Source organism: Puntigrus tetrazona, chromosome 5 (genome assembly GCF_018831695.1).
Source record: "Puntigrus tetrazona isolate hp1 chromosome 5, ASM1883169v1, whole genome shotgun sequence".
Lineage (NCBI taxonomy): Eukaryota > Metazoa > Chordata > Actinopteri > Cypriniformes > Cyprinidae > Puntigrus > Puntigrus tetrazona.
This window is the reverse complement of record NC_056703.1, coordinates 14,900,043-14,918,357: the sequence shown is the minus strand read 5'-3', so window position 1 is coordinate 14,918,357 and position 18,315 is coordinate 14,900,043. Positions and strand designations below refer to the sequence as shown.

At 37.5% G+C, this 18,315-nt stretch overlaps 1 protein-coding gene across 1 annotated transcript; it reads left to right on the top strand.

The window, feature by feature from the left end:
* Positions 1-593: 593 nt before the first annotated feature.
* Positions 594-11,774, top strand: snx18a (sorting nexin 18a). Its single transcript, XM_043239465.1, has 2 exons — positions 594-2,361; positions 10,138-11,774. Exons 1-2 carry the CDS (start codon positions 891-893, stop codon positions 10,389-10,391), a joined length of 1,725 nt encoding a protein of 574 aa, XP_043095400.1. The 5' UTR covers positions 594-890; the 3' UTR covers positions 10,392-11,774.
* The last annotated feature ends 6,541 nt before the right edge of the window (positions 11,775-18,315 follow it).

The window sequence follows — 18,315 nt, the reverse complement described above, 5'->3', positions numbered from 1 at the left end:
TTTGATAAATTGATACATTTGATAAATAACTTACCACAACATCGCCTTCTTGGAGAATCTCAACCGTCGTCACATCCATCCTGAAGAAGTGACCCGCGCGATTTTCAGAAGCGCGGGTAAATTAATAAGGAAGTGATGTAATGTTAATTGTAACGTTTATTGGAAGTGTATTTAGTTTTATTAAAAAATATTTTGGAATAAAACAATTATTGTATTTACCAGTTAGTATCATTTAACATATTAGAAACAATAAAAAAAAATAATTTACATACAAAACAGCGCTGGTTTATAAAAAAGTTTTGAGCTGAATCTGTAATATAACTAAGACTCATGGAGAGAATGTGTATGTGCTCTAAAGTATGAGCAGCTATGACTACACGGGTTTCTTTTTAGGGCATTTAATACATTTTTGACAGAATTTAATGTCCCAGGTGATGACGTAATGACGAAAGAATCGTTAACAGTAAAGAACCGTTCAAAAGAACCGACTCTTGTGAATCAGTCACTCTTCGCTATGCTAGATTTGATTCGTGCTGCCTGGTGCTCAGCTCCGCCCTCGACTATCCGCACTGCTTGCTTGTGCTCGGCGCTGTTCTGGGTGAGTGAGTGTACACTGCGGTCGGTGTGGGACAGGCGCACATCAGCGGGTCTCTGGACGGTGAACTCCACAGATAAAGAAATGACTTCTCCTCGTGCTCTACGGCTTTTAAGCGCGACAGCTGATTGATTGTCAGGTTATCGTAGGACCGGTGTGTTTTTCTGTTCCCGCAGCAGACGCGCAAGTGCTTGTCAGTATTGCAGGTCAGCGAGCGGGTGCGTGAGTTTGGATTGGAGTTGGCTAGCTGATACGCTAACCTTATAAGCTGTTAAATTCATCGCAGCTTGGAAATATGGCTTTGCGAGCGAGAGCACTGTATGACTTCAATTCAGAAAACCCAGGAGAGATATCGATGAAAGAGCATGAGATTGTAACTCTGTACAGCGAGCAGGACATTGAGGGCTGGCTGGAGGGGGCGAACAGCAGAGGGGAGAGAGGGCTCTTGCCTGCGTCCTACGTGGAGATATTGAGGAATGACACCGCCTCGTCTTTTAACAACAACTCTCGATATTCCAACATTCCCACTGGTGGTTTTGACTTCAAAAATCAGACTCAAGAGAGCTACAGCACTGCACCAGCACCCGGCTTTACAGCCTACCCTGCACTACCTCAGCAACAACAACAACAACATCATCATCCAGGGACTCCAGCCAGTGATGACGACTGGGACGATGACTGGGACGATCACTCGTCTGTGGCTGACGAACCAGGGGTTGTTGGAGGAGTATATAGAAATTATGAAGGAAACGGACCCTCCGGCTACAGCATCTCGACCTCCTCCATGCCTAGAGGTGCACAGCAAGCTAAAAGCTCAGCCACGGTCAGCAGAAATCTGAACAGGTTCTCCACTTTCGTGAAGTCTGGTGGTGAGGCCTTTGTGCTGGGGGAAGCGTCCGGCTTTGTGAAGGATGGAGATAAAATCTGTGTGGTGATGGGGCAGTACGGTCCGGAGTGGCAGGAGAACCCATACCCGTTCACTTGCACTATTGATGACCCCACCAAGCAGACCAAATTCAAAGGCATGAAGAGTTACATTTCCTACAAGCTGACGCCGACCCACACGCAGAGCCAGGTTAACAGAAGATACAAGCATTTCGATTGGCTCTATGCCAGATTGGTGGAGAAGTTTCCTGTCATTTCAGTGCCACACATCCCTGAAAAGCAAGCCACTGGCCGCTTCGAAGAAGACTTCATTTCGAAAAGGAGAAGAGGGTTGATATGGTGGATGAATCACATGACCAGCCACCCCGTGCTAGCCCGGTGTGATGTTTTCCAGCACTTCCTCACCTGCTCCAGCACGGATGAAAAGTCTTGGAAACAAGGGAAGAGGAAAGCTGAGAAGGATGAGATGGTCGGTGCTAACTTCTTCCTCACCATCAGCACTCCAGCAGCCCCTCTTGACCTGCAAGACGTGGAAAGCAGGATCGACGGATTCAAGGCTTTCACTAAGAAAATGGATGACAGCGTAATCCAAGTCAATGCCACGCTCAACGAGTTCGCAAGGAAGCAGATAGCAGGGTTTAAGAAAGAGTATCAGAAAGTGGGACTGTCTTTTAAGTATCTAAGCCAAGCATTCGAGATGGACCAGCAGTTGTACTCGGTCGGTTTGAACCAAGCAATTGCATACACGGGTGAAGCCTACGAAGCAATCGGAGACTACTTTGTGGAGCAGCCTAAACAAGATGTGGACCCATTGATGGATTTGTTAGCCCTGTACCAAGGACACCTTACCAACTATCCTGATATCATCCATGTACAGAAAGGTACGTATTCATTGTATTATCGTAATTGAAATATGCTTGAAACTGAGCCTGAAATCGGCGAGTATGATAGATCAAAGGATCACCTGTTCTCAGAATTGTTTGCTTTGCTTGACTGATTAGTTTGAATTGAAGTGCTACCGATGAGGTCACTGGCCGTCCTGGTTTCGTCTGACTGCTGAGTCACATGGGGTGAACTTCTGCTGACGTGCTTTGTGTGTTTTTCCTGTGGCTGGTAAATCAGACACATACAATGACAAAGACTGAAACTATCATAGTACTGCATTGTTCAAGGAAGGTTGACAGTGGGGTTTCAGTACACATGCAGTCATTCAGTGAATCCTATTGGTTTGAGCATGGAAGTTATTGTGACACATTTCTGACTCTTAACAGCTGATAATGTCCTTGATCGTATGAGTCATTGAGTGGTTTTATTTCATTTATTTATTTTGGCCAATACTAAATCTGAAATTATGACGCTCCTGAATATAAATAAGGTTTATGATGCATGTAGTGTAATGATCATCACATCTTCAGCTGTTTGATTAGTAGCTTGAATATTTATGAAGATTACATTAACATTTGCAGAGTTCTTAAGCTGTGACTTCATTATGTAGATAGATTTCCTTTTTTTTTTACTGGAGCCGCTACCTTGTAATGTAGCTCTCATAAAATATTGCATGAAATTGCATTTTTCAATCAAGACCATGTTCAATTTAAACTGGAGTGATTGTAAAGTGTTGTTTTTTTTATTATTATTATTATTGTCTTCTCTCAGTTTCACTGCAGTTACATCATACGGTAGTCTTGATGTGTAACAAAATTAAATGGCCAAACAAAAATCCACATCTAGGCTATTATAAGAAACATTTATTTCCACAAGCTTATGAGCCCAGAGGCATGTTCATTACTGACATGCTAAAAAAAGAATATATAAAGGTGAAAAAATACAATACCATTCAAAAGTTTTTAAATTAGTAAGACTTTTTTTTCCTTATTATATTTTATAATGTAGCATTTATAAACTTGTCTTGTATGGGGTTTTTTTTGTTGTTGTTTTTTAATAGAGAGTCTGATTTGAATTGTAGGAAACGTTAAATTTTACATGCTGTTTCAACAGTCCATACTCGTAACCACAACATGAACAAATAGTGTGTTTTTGTCAAAGCCCACAGAGATGTCTGCCATCTCCTAGCGCAGGAATGTAGTGAATGTTTTGATCTTGTTGCTTTAAAAAAAGTGACCTAAATGTATCTATTTTTATTTTTATGACTGTTAAATGTGTAAACCAGATGTTTAATGAGGTACAGACTGGTGCTGTAGACACCATCACTCTATTGTGACTCCACAATGCTTTGGAAAAATTGAAATGCTGTGTCGTATTTCCAGCAGAGAGGCCTCAGTCTGTGACAGATCCAGCTGACTGTCTAGCACTAAGGTCACTTGCGGCTTGTTAAAGCCCATATGCCATGCATGAGCCCTTGCCAAAAAATGTAGTATATTTTAACGAATTCTTCATTGTCACCATATAATGTTAAAGTGGAAAAAAAAACGCCTTATAATAGATAAATGCTATAAAATGACATCTTTTCTCCATGGTTTCTCCCACAATTTCACAGTTAACTTGAGCAAACACCTTCAGGGTTAAGACACAATAATTAATTCCAGGCTTTGAATGAGTCAGTAGAAAACTATGAGCAAAACTGTCCACTTTCCATCACCCCTATGACAAATACTGAAATCAAGTCTTTGGTCTGACTAGAACAATGGCAAACAAAACCCCATTCAAACAAACCACCCTGAGCAGTGTCTGAGGGCCATATAATAACCACTTCCTGTCTCAACTCCCCATAGACATTCAGTTATCTGTCCTTTACAGAAGTTACAGTGATAATTTTGCCTTTAAATTCTGGTTGTATAGCTGTTGTAGTTTCATCTTACTGTCATTTGCCATCTGTTTACCCACTCAAATGCTGTCACCCTTTTAATAAATCTCAGGGTGAAAAAATCAATAGTCTACAAGCAAATAAACAGCAGATGAAAGCTTCTGATGTGCTTTTACCTATGTAAACCAATATAATGCCATTCATAATGGGGTTTTTTTATTTTTTATATAAAATACACATGAGCACAACATGTATTGATTTGTCACTATAGAGCCCCCATTAGCAATGCAATGGAAGATAGAGAGCCATTAGTGAACATACTGACGTTGGTATTAATGGGATCCTTTTTTACTTCTCTGTGATGTGCATTGAAGTATGTGGTTCTTTTGCAAGGAAACAATGACTCAGATGTGATGTGGTTTTTATAGCTGGGAAGTTAGCATTGTGCATAGACCCTCAACCACGCGCAGCAAGGCCAGCTAAAACCTGTTGACACGTTTCAAATGTTCGTTGTGTTAGCAGTGTCTAACGTTAGCACTCGAGGTTAAGTCTGAGAAAACTGTCTTTCAGTTTAAGTTACTTTCTCGTATCTTCCCCTCTTTCATGAAACATAAGATTTGCTATAGTGTGCTGTCTTCTGAAGACAAGATAGTTTTAGTGTAATTTAATCTGAAAGTTATTTTTCCGTCGGAAACTAGCGAGTTTTAAATGCATGTTTAATAATAATAATTAACTTGATTCCATGGTTATTGTAATTAACTTGATTACGTGTTTGTCTGAAGCACTGTGAAAGAAATCTTATTTAGTCAGTCCAGTCGAGTCACACATTCCACAGATATTTTCTTTAATCTGAAAATGATGTCATTATCTACCCGCCCTTTTTTTAACCCGTCGTCTTCTCTCTAGCAGTTTCCTTTTAGTTTTATGATCTGAGCATCAGCAGATCTCGTCCGCCATGGCCAAACACACTTGGTTTCTTTTTACATAAAGATTTTACAGTCTAGGCTTATCCTGGGACTGAAATGTTTAGTTTTTGGTTTTTTGTTTAGTTTTTTTTTTAAAAAGACTGATGAGTGAGGCATTTTAAAAATTTTTATTAAAAACTGTAATTTTATGAAATTAAAAATAACTTGTTTTTTTAATTTGAATGAAATGTTTTTTAATGTGACGCCAAAGCAAAAATTTCAGCGGTTGGTCAGTATTCTTTGAATAGAAAGTAAAAAATATATATTTAAATATAGTATTTATGGTATCAATTTTAAAAATTTGCAAGGTCACTTTAGATTTTTTTTTCCGTTTTGTATGCTGAACAAAAGTATTGATTTCGACAAGTATTTGTGTGCGTGAAGAGCAGCTGGATCATTCTGCCTTGTGTTTTCTTTTGTGTTTCACTAAAGGAAGAAAATGAATGCAGGATCGAAAGCTACATTAGTGATGTAGCTGAAGACAAAACATTAATGTTGGTGTGAACGACCGTATTAATGCATTTACCATGCAGGGGAAGTACCTAATTGCTACTTTAAGCCTTCACTGTCACTGCTGTTTATCAGAAAGCTGATGATTAGAGTCAGCCACCAAAGAAGAGATAGCAGGTTCTTAAATTGGCTCAGAGCTAAAATTCGCTCGTCTCTATTCTGGCAAATGTCTTCTAATTCGCAGCTGATGACTTTTGTATCATCCTAATGCCCGTGAATATAATGATCCCATTCCAAAGCAAAAAGCAGAACTCACATTTGCCTCCTCATTTGCTTGAAAAGCCAAATAATTTCTTTGTAAGGCTGGAATATACAATCGGCCACCTGTGCCACCAAAGTCCCGTGTCTTATTACGTAGTGCCTGAAGAGGTTCTGCAGCAGCAGGCTTTCTAGTGGCCCAGTCAATCGCAGTCTCCTCTTTTCTCAGACTATCAAACAACTGGTTTGTGCTGCAGCCTTGTAGTCGCTCTTTTTCTGTTGTTGTTGTTTGAGTGGCATGAATAATTTAAAATGTGTTTGACTTAGTGTCCTATTTTTAGTGCGTACTATTATTAACTGAGGTGTTTGTTGTGTAATCTATAAGATGTCAGATAAATGGTCTCCACTTCAGCTCTGGACATGGTCTTGTGCAAAACACACAACCATACTCGTCAAGAACCAGGCTGACTGTCAGTACTTAAATACCAGTACCGTGACACTTGCATTTTTTAGTACCAACTTGGTACCGTAGTACTGGGTCTAGACACTAGACTGTTTTAATGGTTAAATTTAATTTTATTAATCACAAACATCATGAAATCATGAAACTCACTAATTTTATGGTTTGCGTTTTAATGGTGTTATTTAATTTTTATAATCAAAAGCATAACTAAATAACATTGAAGTTGTTTTGCGAAGTAAATTGTGGTAAATAATTTTTTGGGTTAATACTATAAAATAATATTTTAGTATTTTTGGTAGTAGTAGAATTAGATACTAGTCATATTTGCATTTTGATTTAAGTGTAGTGACCTACTTTTGATTTTTAAATTGTGATATTCTGCATTATACATAAATTCCATTCCACAATTTAGTCAGTGTTTTCTGCATCATGTAAATCATATAGCCCTATTTTCTGTAGTTCGATTACTTTCTTAAAACATGCAAAGTGACAAGGTTATCATTTAATTTAAGCACTTTTTCAAATAATTGACATTTTCAGTTCACTGACTTTGCCTCATTTTCTGAAGTCTGGCCAAAGTCAAGTATGCAAAACTTGCAAAACTTTTGTAAATGTATGTTTTTGATCAATTCATATTTTTCATTTTCAAAAATGTTTTTTTTTTTTGAATCAAGATGTCTTAAACTTCTACCTTCTAGTCAAACTTCTCTTTGGTAACATATACCAGATCTTTCCATCATTTAGTCAACTTAAACCCTACTGCTATACAAGCTAGCTTTCATTTTTGAGTGCTGCGGCCGCATTTTAAAACCTCCTATTTATACAACTAACTATTAAAAAAAAGTCCCTGATGTACGTTTATGTTCCTTTTTTAGCAAAATCGTTTTATTTAGATATATATCACAATACGGAAGAAAAGATCTGTCTCTACTTCCGTTTCATTACAACTTTAAGCACATTTAGGTGTGTCCAGTTTTTTTTACAGTTGTGTTTCTGTGTAAATACACTTGTCGCTTTTAAAAATCTATTAAAGCTTTACTGTATGCCAGAAAATGCCACAAGGAACAACTGAATGCATTGCATTGCTTAGAAGAAAACTATTAGTTAAAGAGACTATAATACTTCACATTTAAAAGTAATATTTGTACTCCCTTTCATCTTCAACCTGCCTCTTGTCTTTCTCTTGTGTGCTCATTTGAACTCTGTGTGTGTGTGTGTGTGTGTGTGTGTGTGTGTGTGTGTGTGTGTGTGTGTGTGTGTGTGTGTGTGTGTGTGTGTGTGTGTGTGTGTGTTGAGTGTGAGTGAGTGGTGTGTGGAGTGAGTGAGTGGTGGTGGTGAGTGAGTGAGTGAGGAGGAGTGAGTGAGTGAGTGAGTGAGTGAGTGAGAGAGAATTTCAGGGATCTGGGTTCTTTGGCCAGAAGGCAGAATGTGTGGAGTTGGGGGGGGGGATGGGACGTTTGGGAATGTCTTGCATGTTTTTCCTCACTGAAGAGGGAAGTCGGCCATCTGTGCTCAGTACCCCTCTGATACACATACAACTTCTTAAGTGAATGATTATATCATGACAGACCATGGGATTTAGTTACAGACTCGATATCTTTATTTGAATTTAGAGAACTGGCATGATTTTTTTAGAGTAGCTTTATCAGCGTTTCAGTATATTTATTTTCTTTTTACTTTAGTAGTACTGTATCACCCCACAGATCTTTGACTACAAGATTTAACAAAACTATCACGAAACTGAACCTTTATTAACGTAATACCAAATGACGTTGAACATCCTGAATTTTATTTGTCAAATGCACAATAACTGCTGATGCCTTTAGCAGTCCCTTTGAACCTTTATGATTCAGCGGCATTGACTGGTTTAGACCGTCCCTTGCTAAGAAGTCACAGTTCACACTTTATAGTTTCATTTCAATTTTTTCTTTTTTTACAATCTCTCCATTTTTAGTTAGTTAGTTTCACTTCTAATTTTTGTCTTCGTAGTTTTTTTTTTTTTTTTTATTAATAGAAGGTGCACTACTGTTGAAGTTGGGAAATGTGTCCGCCTCTTTTTCTGTACCAAAAGCTACCTTCTGAAGTCTGGCACGAGTATAACAATGAACCCTGCCTGCCTTCCTGAGTGAGGGGGGCAGGATGTCTTCAATCCCAAAACTAACAGAATACATAATGCCTTTCAAAAGTTTGGGGCTCTGTCCTTTACCAATATTTTTTTTTTTTTTTTTTTAAAACAGAAATATTAGTACAGTTTAAAATAATTGAATATATTCAAAATGTAGGCTAATTTATTTCTGTAATGGCAAAGCTGAATTGTCATCCCCATTTACTTCAGTCTTTAGTCTCTAATAATCACACAACCTTTCAGAAATCGTTTTGGGATCAGTTTTATTGATCCTTGCTTAATAAATTCCTTGTTCTTTTTTTAACTGTCCTACTGACCCCTGTAGTGTACACTTTACTTCAAATCTGACATTTCACCAATATACAGTTTTTCTCACCAGCATTTCTACACTTTAAAGAACCAATAACGGTTCTTCCTTCCAGTTAGATGCACTTCTCTGTCCTTATAAGGTGGAAGGTCCTGTTTGATGACTATGACCGTTATTATGTCAAGCAACTCAGTGTGACATTAAGAAGTTCATTCTCATTTCCCTTAATGTGAACTAGGCTGGGAAAAGCTACATTTTTGACATTCACTGATAAAGTTTTGGTAACAATTGTTTAAAGCATTTTTCTATATATAGTTACTATACGTGTAAATTGGTTGTCATGATTTTTTCCAAGTCAGAAATCTTCCTGGATTGATATCTTTTGTATATTGCTTAGTGAAATCATGTTCACCATAACTTGAATTAGTATATTATCTCTAATACTTGATTGTAATTGGTTAATGCAATCAAACCTATTTGTAAAACGAATCATTTGCATAATTGATCGGCCAGTTTCACATCTCTCATATCACTCTGCAAGCTACCTTTCTCATAATAAAATAATCTCAAATCAGTATTCCATGATGTACAGTCAGTTGGTCATTATAGCAAAATAAACACCATCAAAGTGACCTTCTGGGTTTAATTTGCGATAACTGGCTTATAGTACTGTTATATTGTATATGCTAGTGATAAACACTTCTTTTTTTTCCTTTATTTTTAGACTGCACTGTCGCAACTATTTTTCCCTGCTGTCATTTCCACTAAGAAATAGGCAGCCATGTCTGCTGCTGACAGTGCAAAAATGTTACTAATCTGGCACAGCTTTCTAAACAGTAAAACATGGGATTTTACTGCATTTCATGTAACTTCCATGTTCGAGTTTGCAAGACTCTTTGGCAATCATGGCAGGCCTTGACTCAGATTCCACGTTGCTCGTTACTCACACTTCCTCTTGTAGACGAAAGATCTAGAACAACAGATTTCAAACCAGCATTCATTTCAAACATTCACTAGCATTAACTGTAGTGAAATCTGTTAACAAAGCTAAAGAAGACTCTAGAATTAAAAAACAATAGTCCAAAAATCTAGAGTGTTAAGTTCTTGATCAGGAAAGTCTATTTACGTGATGGGCTCTTATACGTCCCCAAACTATCAAAAGGCTTGTCTAAAGTGTAGATCGCTTTATAAAGATGACATCCTGGCTCTTCAAAGTCATGCAGAAGCACAGACGAGTATAACCTGTTGAGCCGTTTATCATAACTTCCCTCTAGACTGAATCTGAGTCAATATTTAGTCTCATCCTGGTTCCGCTCTCTTCACAGGTGCTCTGACGAAGGTGAAGGACAGCCAGAAGCACGTAGAGGAAGGGAAGATGGAGGGCCAGCAGGCAGATGGGATCAGAGATCGCTGCAACATCATCTCTTTCGCCACACTGGCTGAGATCCAGCACTTCCATCAGACTCGAGTACGGGACTTCAAGTCCCAGATGCAATATTACCTACAGCAGCAGATCAGTTTCTTCCAGAAGGTCACAGGCAAGCTGGAGGAAGCACTGCAGAAGTATGACAATGCATAAATGAACCCCCGTTCGGATCGGACCGTCAGAGCTTCACCTTGGTGAGAATTAACCAGCCCCCAGCAATATACGACAAACCAAGAGTTTAAAATGTATTAAATGGATCCCCATACAATGAACGTCCATTATAAGGAACTGAAGATTGTTTGGGGCAAGCATATAGTGAGTTTGGACTGTGCTTTCCTCTGTGAAACTAACGAGGAAAACAGAGACACGAGAACAGAGAGCATCGAATGTCTCCGATCCTGCTACTAATGTCATATTTTAAACGTGTTCTTCACATGGATGAATGAGATATTGATATTGACTCGAGGAGCTTGCGTGGCTCTTCACTGCCACCTTTTAAACACTCGAGTCCCTCTTAGCCGTTCTTAGATGTTTACAGACCCAACAGAACCGCTGTCTTCACTGTTGTGCCTTTCAACCTTGTCTCGTCTGTATTTTTAAAATTTCTTAAAAAGAACTGTATATTATTCTAATTCTGATATTTGTTTTTACAATGTTTGATTTTATTATCTAATACAAATGTCACTCCTGCTTAAAATGGCAGGCAAAGGAATAGCTGGCTCATGTTTGGAGATAAGCGTGGGAGTAGCTGGACATAATGCCCAAATTTGGTATCCCGTCTGATTTATTTCCCCTTCCCCTCCCCTTGATATTTTGGTTCCAGTGCAAACACAGAATGTGCATTTGAGAGAAAAACAGCAGCCGTCGTCAGATCACCTGCCTTCACTTGGAGACAATTGAGCAGGAGCCTAAAAATGTTCAAAGTGTATGTAAACAGGAAGCACAACACACTCAGGATAACCATTTGGAAATCGTTTCTTCCAGGCATAATACTCAAAACTAACTGTCCCAAGGTGCTCAGAGAATCCAGTTTATTTTCTACTGCGCGTTTTTACTTGTCATTGTGCAGGATCAACCACACCTAGATGTCCTGAATTGTTAAAGATTCCAAATAAACTGCTCGCCTAACTGCTTGTTGCAATGAATATATTTTTGTACCGTATGTGTTTTGAGGTAGGCATTTCAAGTTTTCCTAAAAGAGCACATTTTAGTTTCATTCTTCACTTTAGTTTTTTCTTCTTGCCCTGGTTTATTCAGTATATACGACCAATATTGACGCAGTTTCAGTGCAAACATGATTGTTGTGTCGAAGCGAGGCGGAAAGCTTTTATAAACGCATCTTCTTACTGGTGTTGCTGCATGAAATGTGAAAATTGATGCAGATGCTTATGTCAGCACTATCATGAGGTTTGGCTGAAAAGATATTTTCACCATGTACGTGATGATGAAGATAATGATGATGATGATGATGATGATAATAACAGACACTTGTGATTGTTCATTGTGCATCAGCAATAAAGAACATTCTCAACACTGCTCATTTTATATTCTGTTTACCATTCATTAGGAATAAAATGTGTACAATATTTCTAAACTCAAAAAAAAAGTTAAATACAACCCAGTGTTGGCTAAAATATGGAAGAACTCGGCGAATGGGTTGTTTTGACTACCCAGAAGTAAAAACAACCCAAATCACTGGGATTGTTCATGTTATACCCAACCCTGTGTTGTTTTTAACCATCTTTTTTTTTTTTTTTTTTTTTTTTAACGATTTGTAAAAATTCTTGTATTTAGGCACTTTTTGGACTTAATAGCATCATACAGGTAAATGGTAAATAATGTATAGAGTATCAGTCAGTAACAATACGTATAGTGACTGCTGTCAGTTACGAGTGTTTTTTCGGTTGGTGATGTGGTAATGAGAGGAGTGTTCAGTGTGAATAGTGACAAATGCCTTTTTCAAGGCCAAGCCGTGGGAACACAGTCTGTTTGCCAGACATGCCTGCTCTTCTAGTTGGCCCGGGCACAGCCGCTTTCCTCAGCTCTGGCTGTAAATACTGAAGCTCGCACCGCTTTCAACGGGACGGGTCTCTGGGAGGTGTGCCAAGCAAGTCTACTAATGCCAACCATGGGCACTCCTGCCTCAGAGTCCTCACTTTACTGGAGATTTCCAAGATAAAAAGGGTACATTGATCCAAAACATCAGTATCAAGCTAGTCCAGACGCATGAAACATCCTGCTTTGCTTGATTTTACAATACTGTGATTCAAGCTTCTCAGACACAATGCTGTGATGCAATAAATGTCCTCTAGCTCGGTCATTTCATGGGATTTTACCTTTTTCTGCCACAAAGAAACAGCTTGGATTAAATAATGTCTCGGCCTTTTCCTGTTTAGACTACGTCACCCAGCATTTCTCAGTGTGAGCGCATCTGTTGTGTAATAGTGCTAGCACATGACTACCCAGTTAGGGTTCACCAGTCAGGGCGCACATCTAGTGCCACATTGATAAACACTGGCTTTAAATGGCTTCACAGGAAATGAGTTCCAGATGTTTGCAACTGCAGAAACACAAGCTTCTCCCAAAGGAGCTGATGGAGGGTTGATATATATATTTTATATTATATTTATATTATTATTATTATTACAGTTTTTTATTTTACATTTTTGTTAAGATTTTAGAATCTGTGATAAAGTCATTCGTAATACTAGTGATGAGTGAGTTTTCAGTTTTCGTAACAACTAAATTGGAGTCCTGAGATTCTTTCACGTATTAAACTCAATTTTAGTTCCACCCTCTTGAGGAATGCTGCTGCCATGAGCCAGAAGGAAAACACATCTGAAAACAAAATTAAAATTCCTCTTTAATAATTGCAGAACGTTACAGTCAAGCACTGAGTACATCTATCTTGCAAATGCCTGGATAACTGATGCTGGACTGTATCAAATCCTGTTTGAGAAACACAAACAGTGAATGCTGTTCCTTGTTGCTGATGTTTGTCATATTACCACAAGGACATAACGACTCAGACGTTGACCTAACTGCAGCAAAATATCTTTGTCTTACATCTTTGTATGTATATATACGTTTAAAATGGTAAGAAAGTCAACATGTTCAACTATTTTGAACATGGTTATGGATAATAACATAAGTAACAGGCTGGATGCAAACAAAATCAGAGACCAACAACCTGGGCCTGATGGCTTAAAGCATTTACATTGAAATATTTATATGTTTAACCTAATATTTGTAAATATTTATTTTTATGTATATTGCGTTTGAATTGATTTAATGTATTAATTAAAATTAAACAGATTTATCAATGACAACACATCTATTAAAGTTTGATCATGAAAAACCAAACTTTTAATCGGGGGGTGGGCAGCATAAAATAGGATATAAATAAATAGGAAAGAATAAGCAATCTGAACACTAAAGCAAAGCATGGGTTGTTTTTTTTAACCCAAATACTGGGTCGAGTCGTTTGGGCAGAGGCAGGCAAAGTGTACAAATCCATTACTTGAGTGAAAGTATAGATATTACTGGTCAAATAGTACTTCATTACAAGTTGTAAACACAAAATGTTACTTAGGTAAAAGTATAGAAGTACTTGCTTTTAAAAGTATTATGAGTAAATTTCCGGTCAATTTCATTATTGCATTGTTGTATGTTATACTTGCAATATCTTTTGCATTTGAAGCGACCTACTGTATACGCCGACTAGTTCGTAATATCTGTGTAATAAAGAGCTTATTAATAGGAGGGATAGGAGTATTAAATGAAAGAATATGTCTCTCGTAGGTTGGATGGCGAGGTTTTGAACACTGTAATATAGTTCATTTTTGGAAAATAAAGCAAACATGTGAAAAAAATTGAGTCTTTAATATTTTTATATAACTGAAACATTTTCTAAGTATGGTCATGGATGCACGAACTGCGGCGTCTTCTTCCATTTTGTCATCAGTTGTCTTTGACGGGAGGATTATAAAACAATGGTCTGAAAATGATGAAGTTCACGTGACCCTTCTAGAGTGATTACCAATAAGGGGCCTATCACTTGTAAAAACACATTTACAGAAGAAAAAAATCACCCACTTTCCGCTTTGAGGACCTTGGTAGAAATGTAGTGGAGTGAAAAGTATGACATTTGTGTTTCAAACGTGGTGAAGTTTCCAGAAAAAAACCTCAGTACAATACTTAAGTAAATGTACTTCACTACTGCCCTCTGCATTTGTTGGGGGTTATTTTTTCAGTGTTTGGGTAGTTTTTGTGTTACCCAGCTCCTGGTTCAAATGTAACAACTCAATGTTTGGGTAGTTTCTGTGTTACTTAGATCCAAGACGTAACCCAGCGGTTGAATGTTTGTTGAAGATTTTGTGTCTTCTCTTCACGGGATTCGCTGTCGAATCGATGCATTCTTCGGTAAAATAGAGGTTTTTGAACGTTTTATTTAAAAAAAAAAATGTTTATTTGCTTTATATCTTTCAGTTTTAATGCCAAGCAACATACAGGCGCGTAGTTGATCGATTTTACTAACAAAGATAAAGACTTTGGCTGTTAAAACATATCCTCAGAGCTGTTTATTGTTAGCGGCGGTTCGTTAGCAGTTGCCGCCGAACAGGTCTCCAGCTCGAGTTACGATGGAAACAAAATAACAGAGACTGGAGGATTATGCTATACGTGAATTACTTCTCTTTATTTTTATGTTTATTGTTTATTATCTTGTCTAAAGTTATCGCCGATACTGTATTTATTTAATGAAAAAATATAGCAAAAACAGTAATAATGTTAAAAATAGCACGTTCTATTTTGATATACTATAAAAAAGTTATATATTGCTGTCAAAATATAAAGTTTAAGAATTTTCTCTAGTCTTCAGTGTCATGTAATTCTTCGGAAATTAGATATAACAATAACTTTATGTTTTATTCACAATTTTTAATTAGATTTGGTAATAGGCCTATAACAAATAATAATAATAAAAAAGAAACAATAATCAAGACAGTAAAGCTGCGTTTCGTCAGCTGCACTGCCTAACATTAAATGAATCAAAATAACATTGCGTTTCTCTATAGAGTTTCCTGACAAGAAGTACTGAAGATGTTTAATTATGCATGAGTTCACCGACACACTGCTGTATTTCCTGGTCAATGGCATGCAGTGCTAGTTTCCCAGCATACCTGAGCAATGCCAGGAACTTGCTGCCTTTTAACTTCTGTTTCCAATCACAGGGCTTTGATGTGCACTTGACCTGCTGAGGGGATGTGGACTCCACACCGTTCTTACAGCCTACAGGATGGACTTTACTGGAAAACCCCAGAAAACCACTCAACACTGCGTGACTGCAAATTCCAATGTTAAGAGTTCATATCCTTGGTGTTTACCATAGAAAGTCCCAGCAAGTTATACCATGATCTGATGTGATATTGAGGTCAGCTGAAAATTAGTTGTTTTGCATCCCAAGAGGAACTAGCTTTCACGAGAACACGCTCCATTCAACCCACACAGCACAGGGCTGTTTCCCAAAAGCATTGTGAGCTTAAGTACATCGCAGACCGATTGAAAACAATAGAGCTACGATTAACTTAAGCTTATGATGCTTTTGGGAAACGCAGCCCAGGTCACTTACTTTCAACGTCTTTTGTATTCCACCACAATAAAAAGGTGAGTAAATGACAGCAGTGTTTTATTTAGTGAGATATGCCTTTAGGTTGGTGTTGGTTTCCCATCAATAGCAAAGAAAAACGTGTTACTGCTGCTTTTAAAAACTGCATTATTGCCTGTGATACGTTAGCATATAGCATTAGCACTCAAAAAAATGAAGAGAAATGCTGAAGCAAGTCATAAGGCACCATTGCATTGTGTGCTTGCATCAGATTGTCTCAATGTTGTGAATCACACATATATCAGATGCATTTAGCCCACTTCCTGTGTGTTTTAAACGCATTCTGTCGGTCTGCTCATGTGTTTCTTGTGTGTTGACAGCTTATTTCAGTTAATATAAAACCTAGAATAAGTATGAGTTCCCAAACCAGACCAAAAATATCCATTATATATATATACAGGCAATTCAAGCAAGCTCTTTGTTAGTGTATCTTTGGAGCAAAAAATTGAGTCAGCATCGACTTTTCAGTGACCAGCCCTTAAGCATAACAAGCAGCGATATCCCATGAGGTAATGCTGGCGGTCTACAGCGGACCATTAACTTGACCTGCCCACTCTCAAGTGAATTGGAGACACACAACATTATACTTAAACTACGGTTTGCATTTTATTTTACTTTTGTTTTAACAAACAGGAAGTGGGCTAAATTTGATATGTGTGGGATTCACAACAAGACTAAGTCTAAGTCTTGTGACTTGCTTTAGCATTTGGTGATAATGGTATTTTACAATAAATCACAGGTAATAGCGCAGTTTCTTTTAATTTCACAATATTTTATTAAATTAAAAAAAAAGAGTTTTTTTTGGTTTTGTTCATCTAACGTTAATATTATACTGGCCAATAAAAAGTAAGAAGAAAAAATAAAGATTTTTTTTTCCGAAATAATATTTAGAATAATTAATTCATCACAATATAAATTGGTCTTTATGCGTTCAAATATGTTGCTGCCTATATTTTTGGAAGAGGTCCCCTCACAAGATGATCGGACCTGGCAGAAAGTTCTGGAATGTGCAGTGGGCATTCTTCGCTGCTGTGTTGTTTTTATAGCCCCACACAGGAAGCCGGCTCTAGCAAGGCCTCATTCATGTCTGAAAAACGCTGACTGCTTCCTCTTTCTGCCTGCAGGCCAGGAGCCCTGATCACACACACACACACACACACATACATCAAGTGTTTAAACCTGAGAATAATTCAATAATCTCATAAAAATCGAAATTCGGGAAACAAAAGATGGCAGTCCATAATTTTTTGTAACTTAACTGCACATTTGATGTTTTAGGTGTCTATTTTATTAAATACTTCATATAAGCACAGTGTTCTGGCCAGGGTGAGTTTAAGTGGAAATGAGGTAATGTAACAACTGCTACTCCTGTGTGTAGATTTCTTGCGTCATCACAAACATGTCCACGCCGTTAAAAAAAACTCATACATGCACTTTTATGCAGTGCATTACCAAGCATCATGTACAGTGCACTCTCATTTGGTGAGATGTCACGTGATATTTCAAGCCTCATTTGTTTGTCTGAAGTTATGGAGAGACAATTACAGTGAACTGCAGAAAATGACCCAGGTCACCCTCATTCACCCAGTTGATTCCCATCGACCTATCAGAGAGCTGGAGCTCTAGAATAAGAAATACTTTAACGTCTTTGCTCAAAAAGCAGTGCTTGTACATTTTTCCTTTTTCGGAAGAGTGTAAACAGCATCATTTAAACTAATAACTAAGTTTAACTGTGTGTAAGGGTGTTTTCAGCAGTGACTCTATCCTCACTACAACTGTGACATTCTATACCCAAACGTTACATTTCACAACCATGCTACATTTAGACTCGGTTTACCGAGGCCATATTTAGATATGTTTGAGAATTCGAGAACTGAGTTCAGAACAAGCTCTTCTTGTCCATTATTATTCAGGAGAACTGTCTTAACCTTTGTACTTCTAGGAACTGGTGTTCATTTCATGTGGATGTTTTTACTGATAGGCTGAGCACCGAACAAACAGTAAGTACTGTATTACTAATAGAAATAGTAAAAATAAAATAAACTTAAAACGAAAATCTGAAAGTAAAAGCTAATTCAGAATATCATCAAATACTTTATTTATAATAGTATATAAATAACACTCATGGTTAGAGAGCGAAAAAAATATTTAAAATATAAATCAACTTGTTTTACCTTTTATCTATGAATTGGAACAATAGAGGAAGCTTTAACCTGGTGTATGACCTGTATAGGGAATATAAAGCATTTCAAATATTATTTGGGGCAATGAGTTTGTATTTTGCCTGAAGCATACCAAGTCTTATACTGTATATGTTTTATGTAAGTGTCAGCGACATTTTCATTCGAGCAAAATCTGTGTAGTGCATGATGAGTCATCAATTTTAAAGATACGTTAACACCTAAATATTTA

Bases quoted from the DNA above. Each gene is read 5' to 3' on its own strand.
- snx18a (XM_043239465.1), top strand. From the start codon at position 891: ATGGCTTTGCGAGCGAGAGCACTGTATGACTTCAATTCAGAAAACCCA. The intron at 2,362-10,137 runs GTACGTATTCAT...CTCTCTTCACAG, and splicing joins TATCATCCATGTACAGAAAG to GTGCTCTGACGAAGGTGAAG.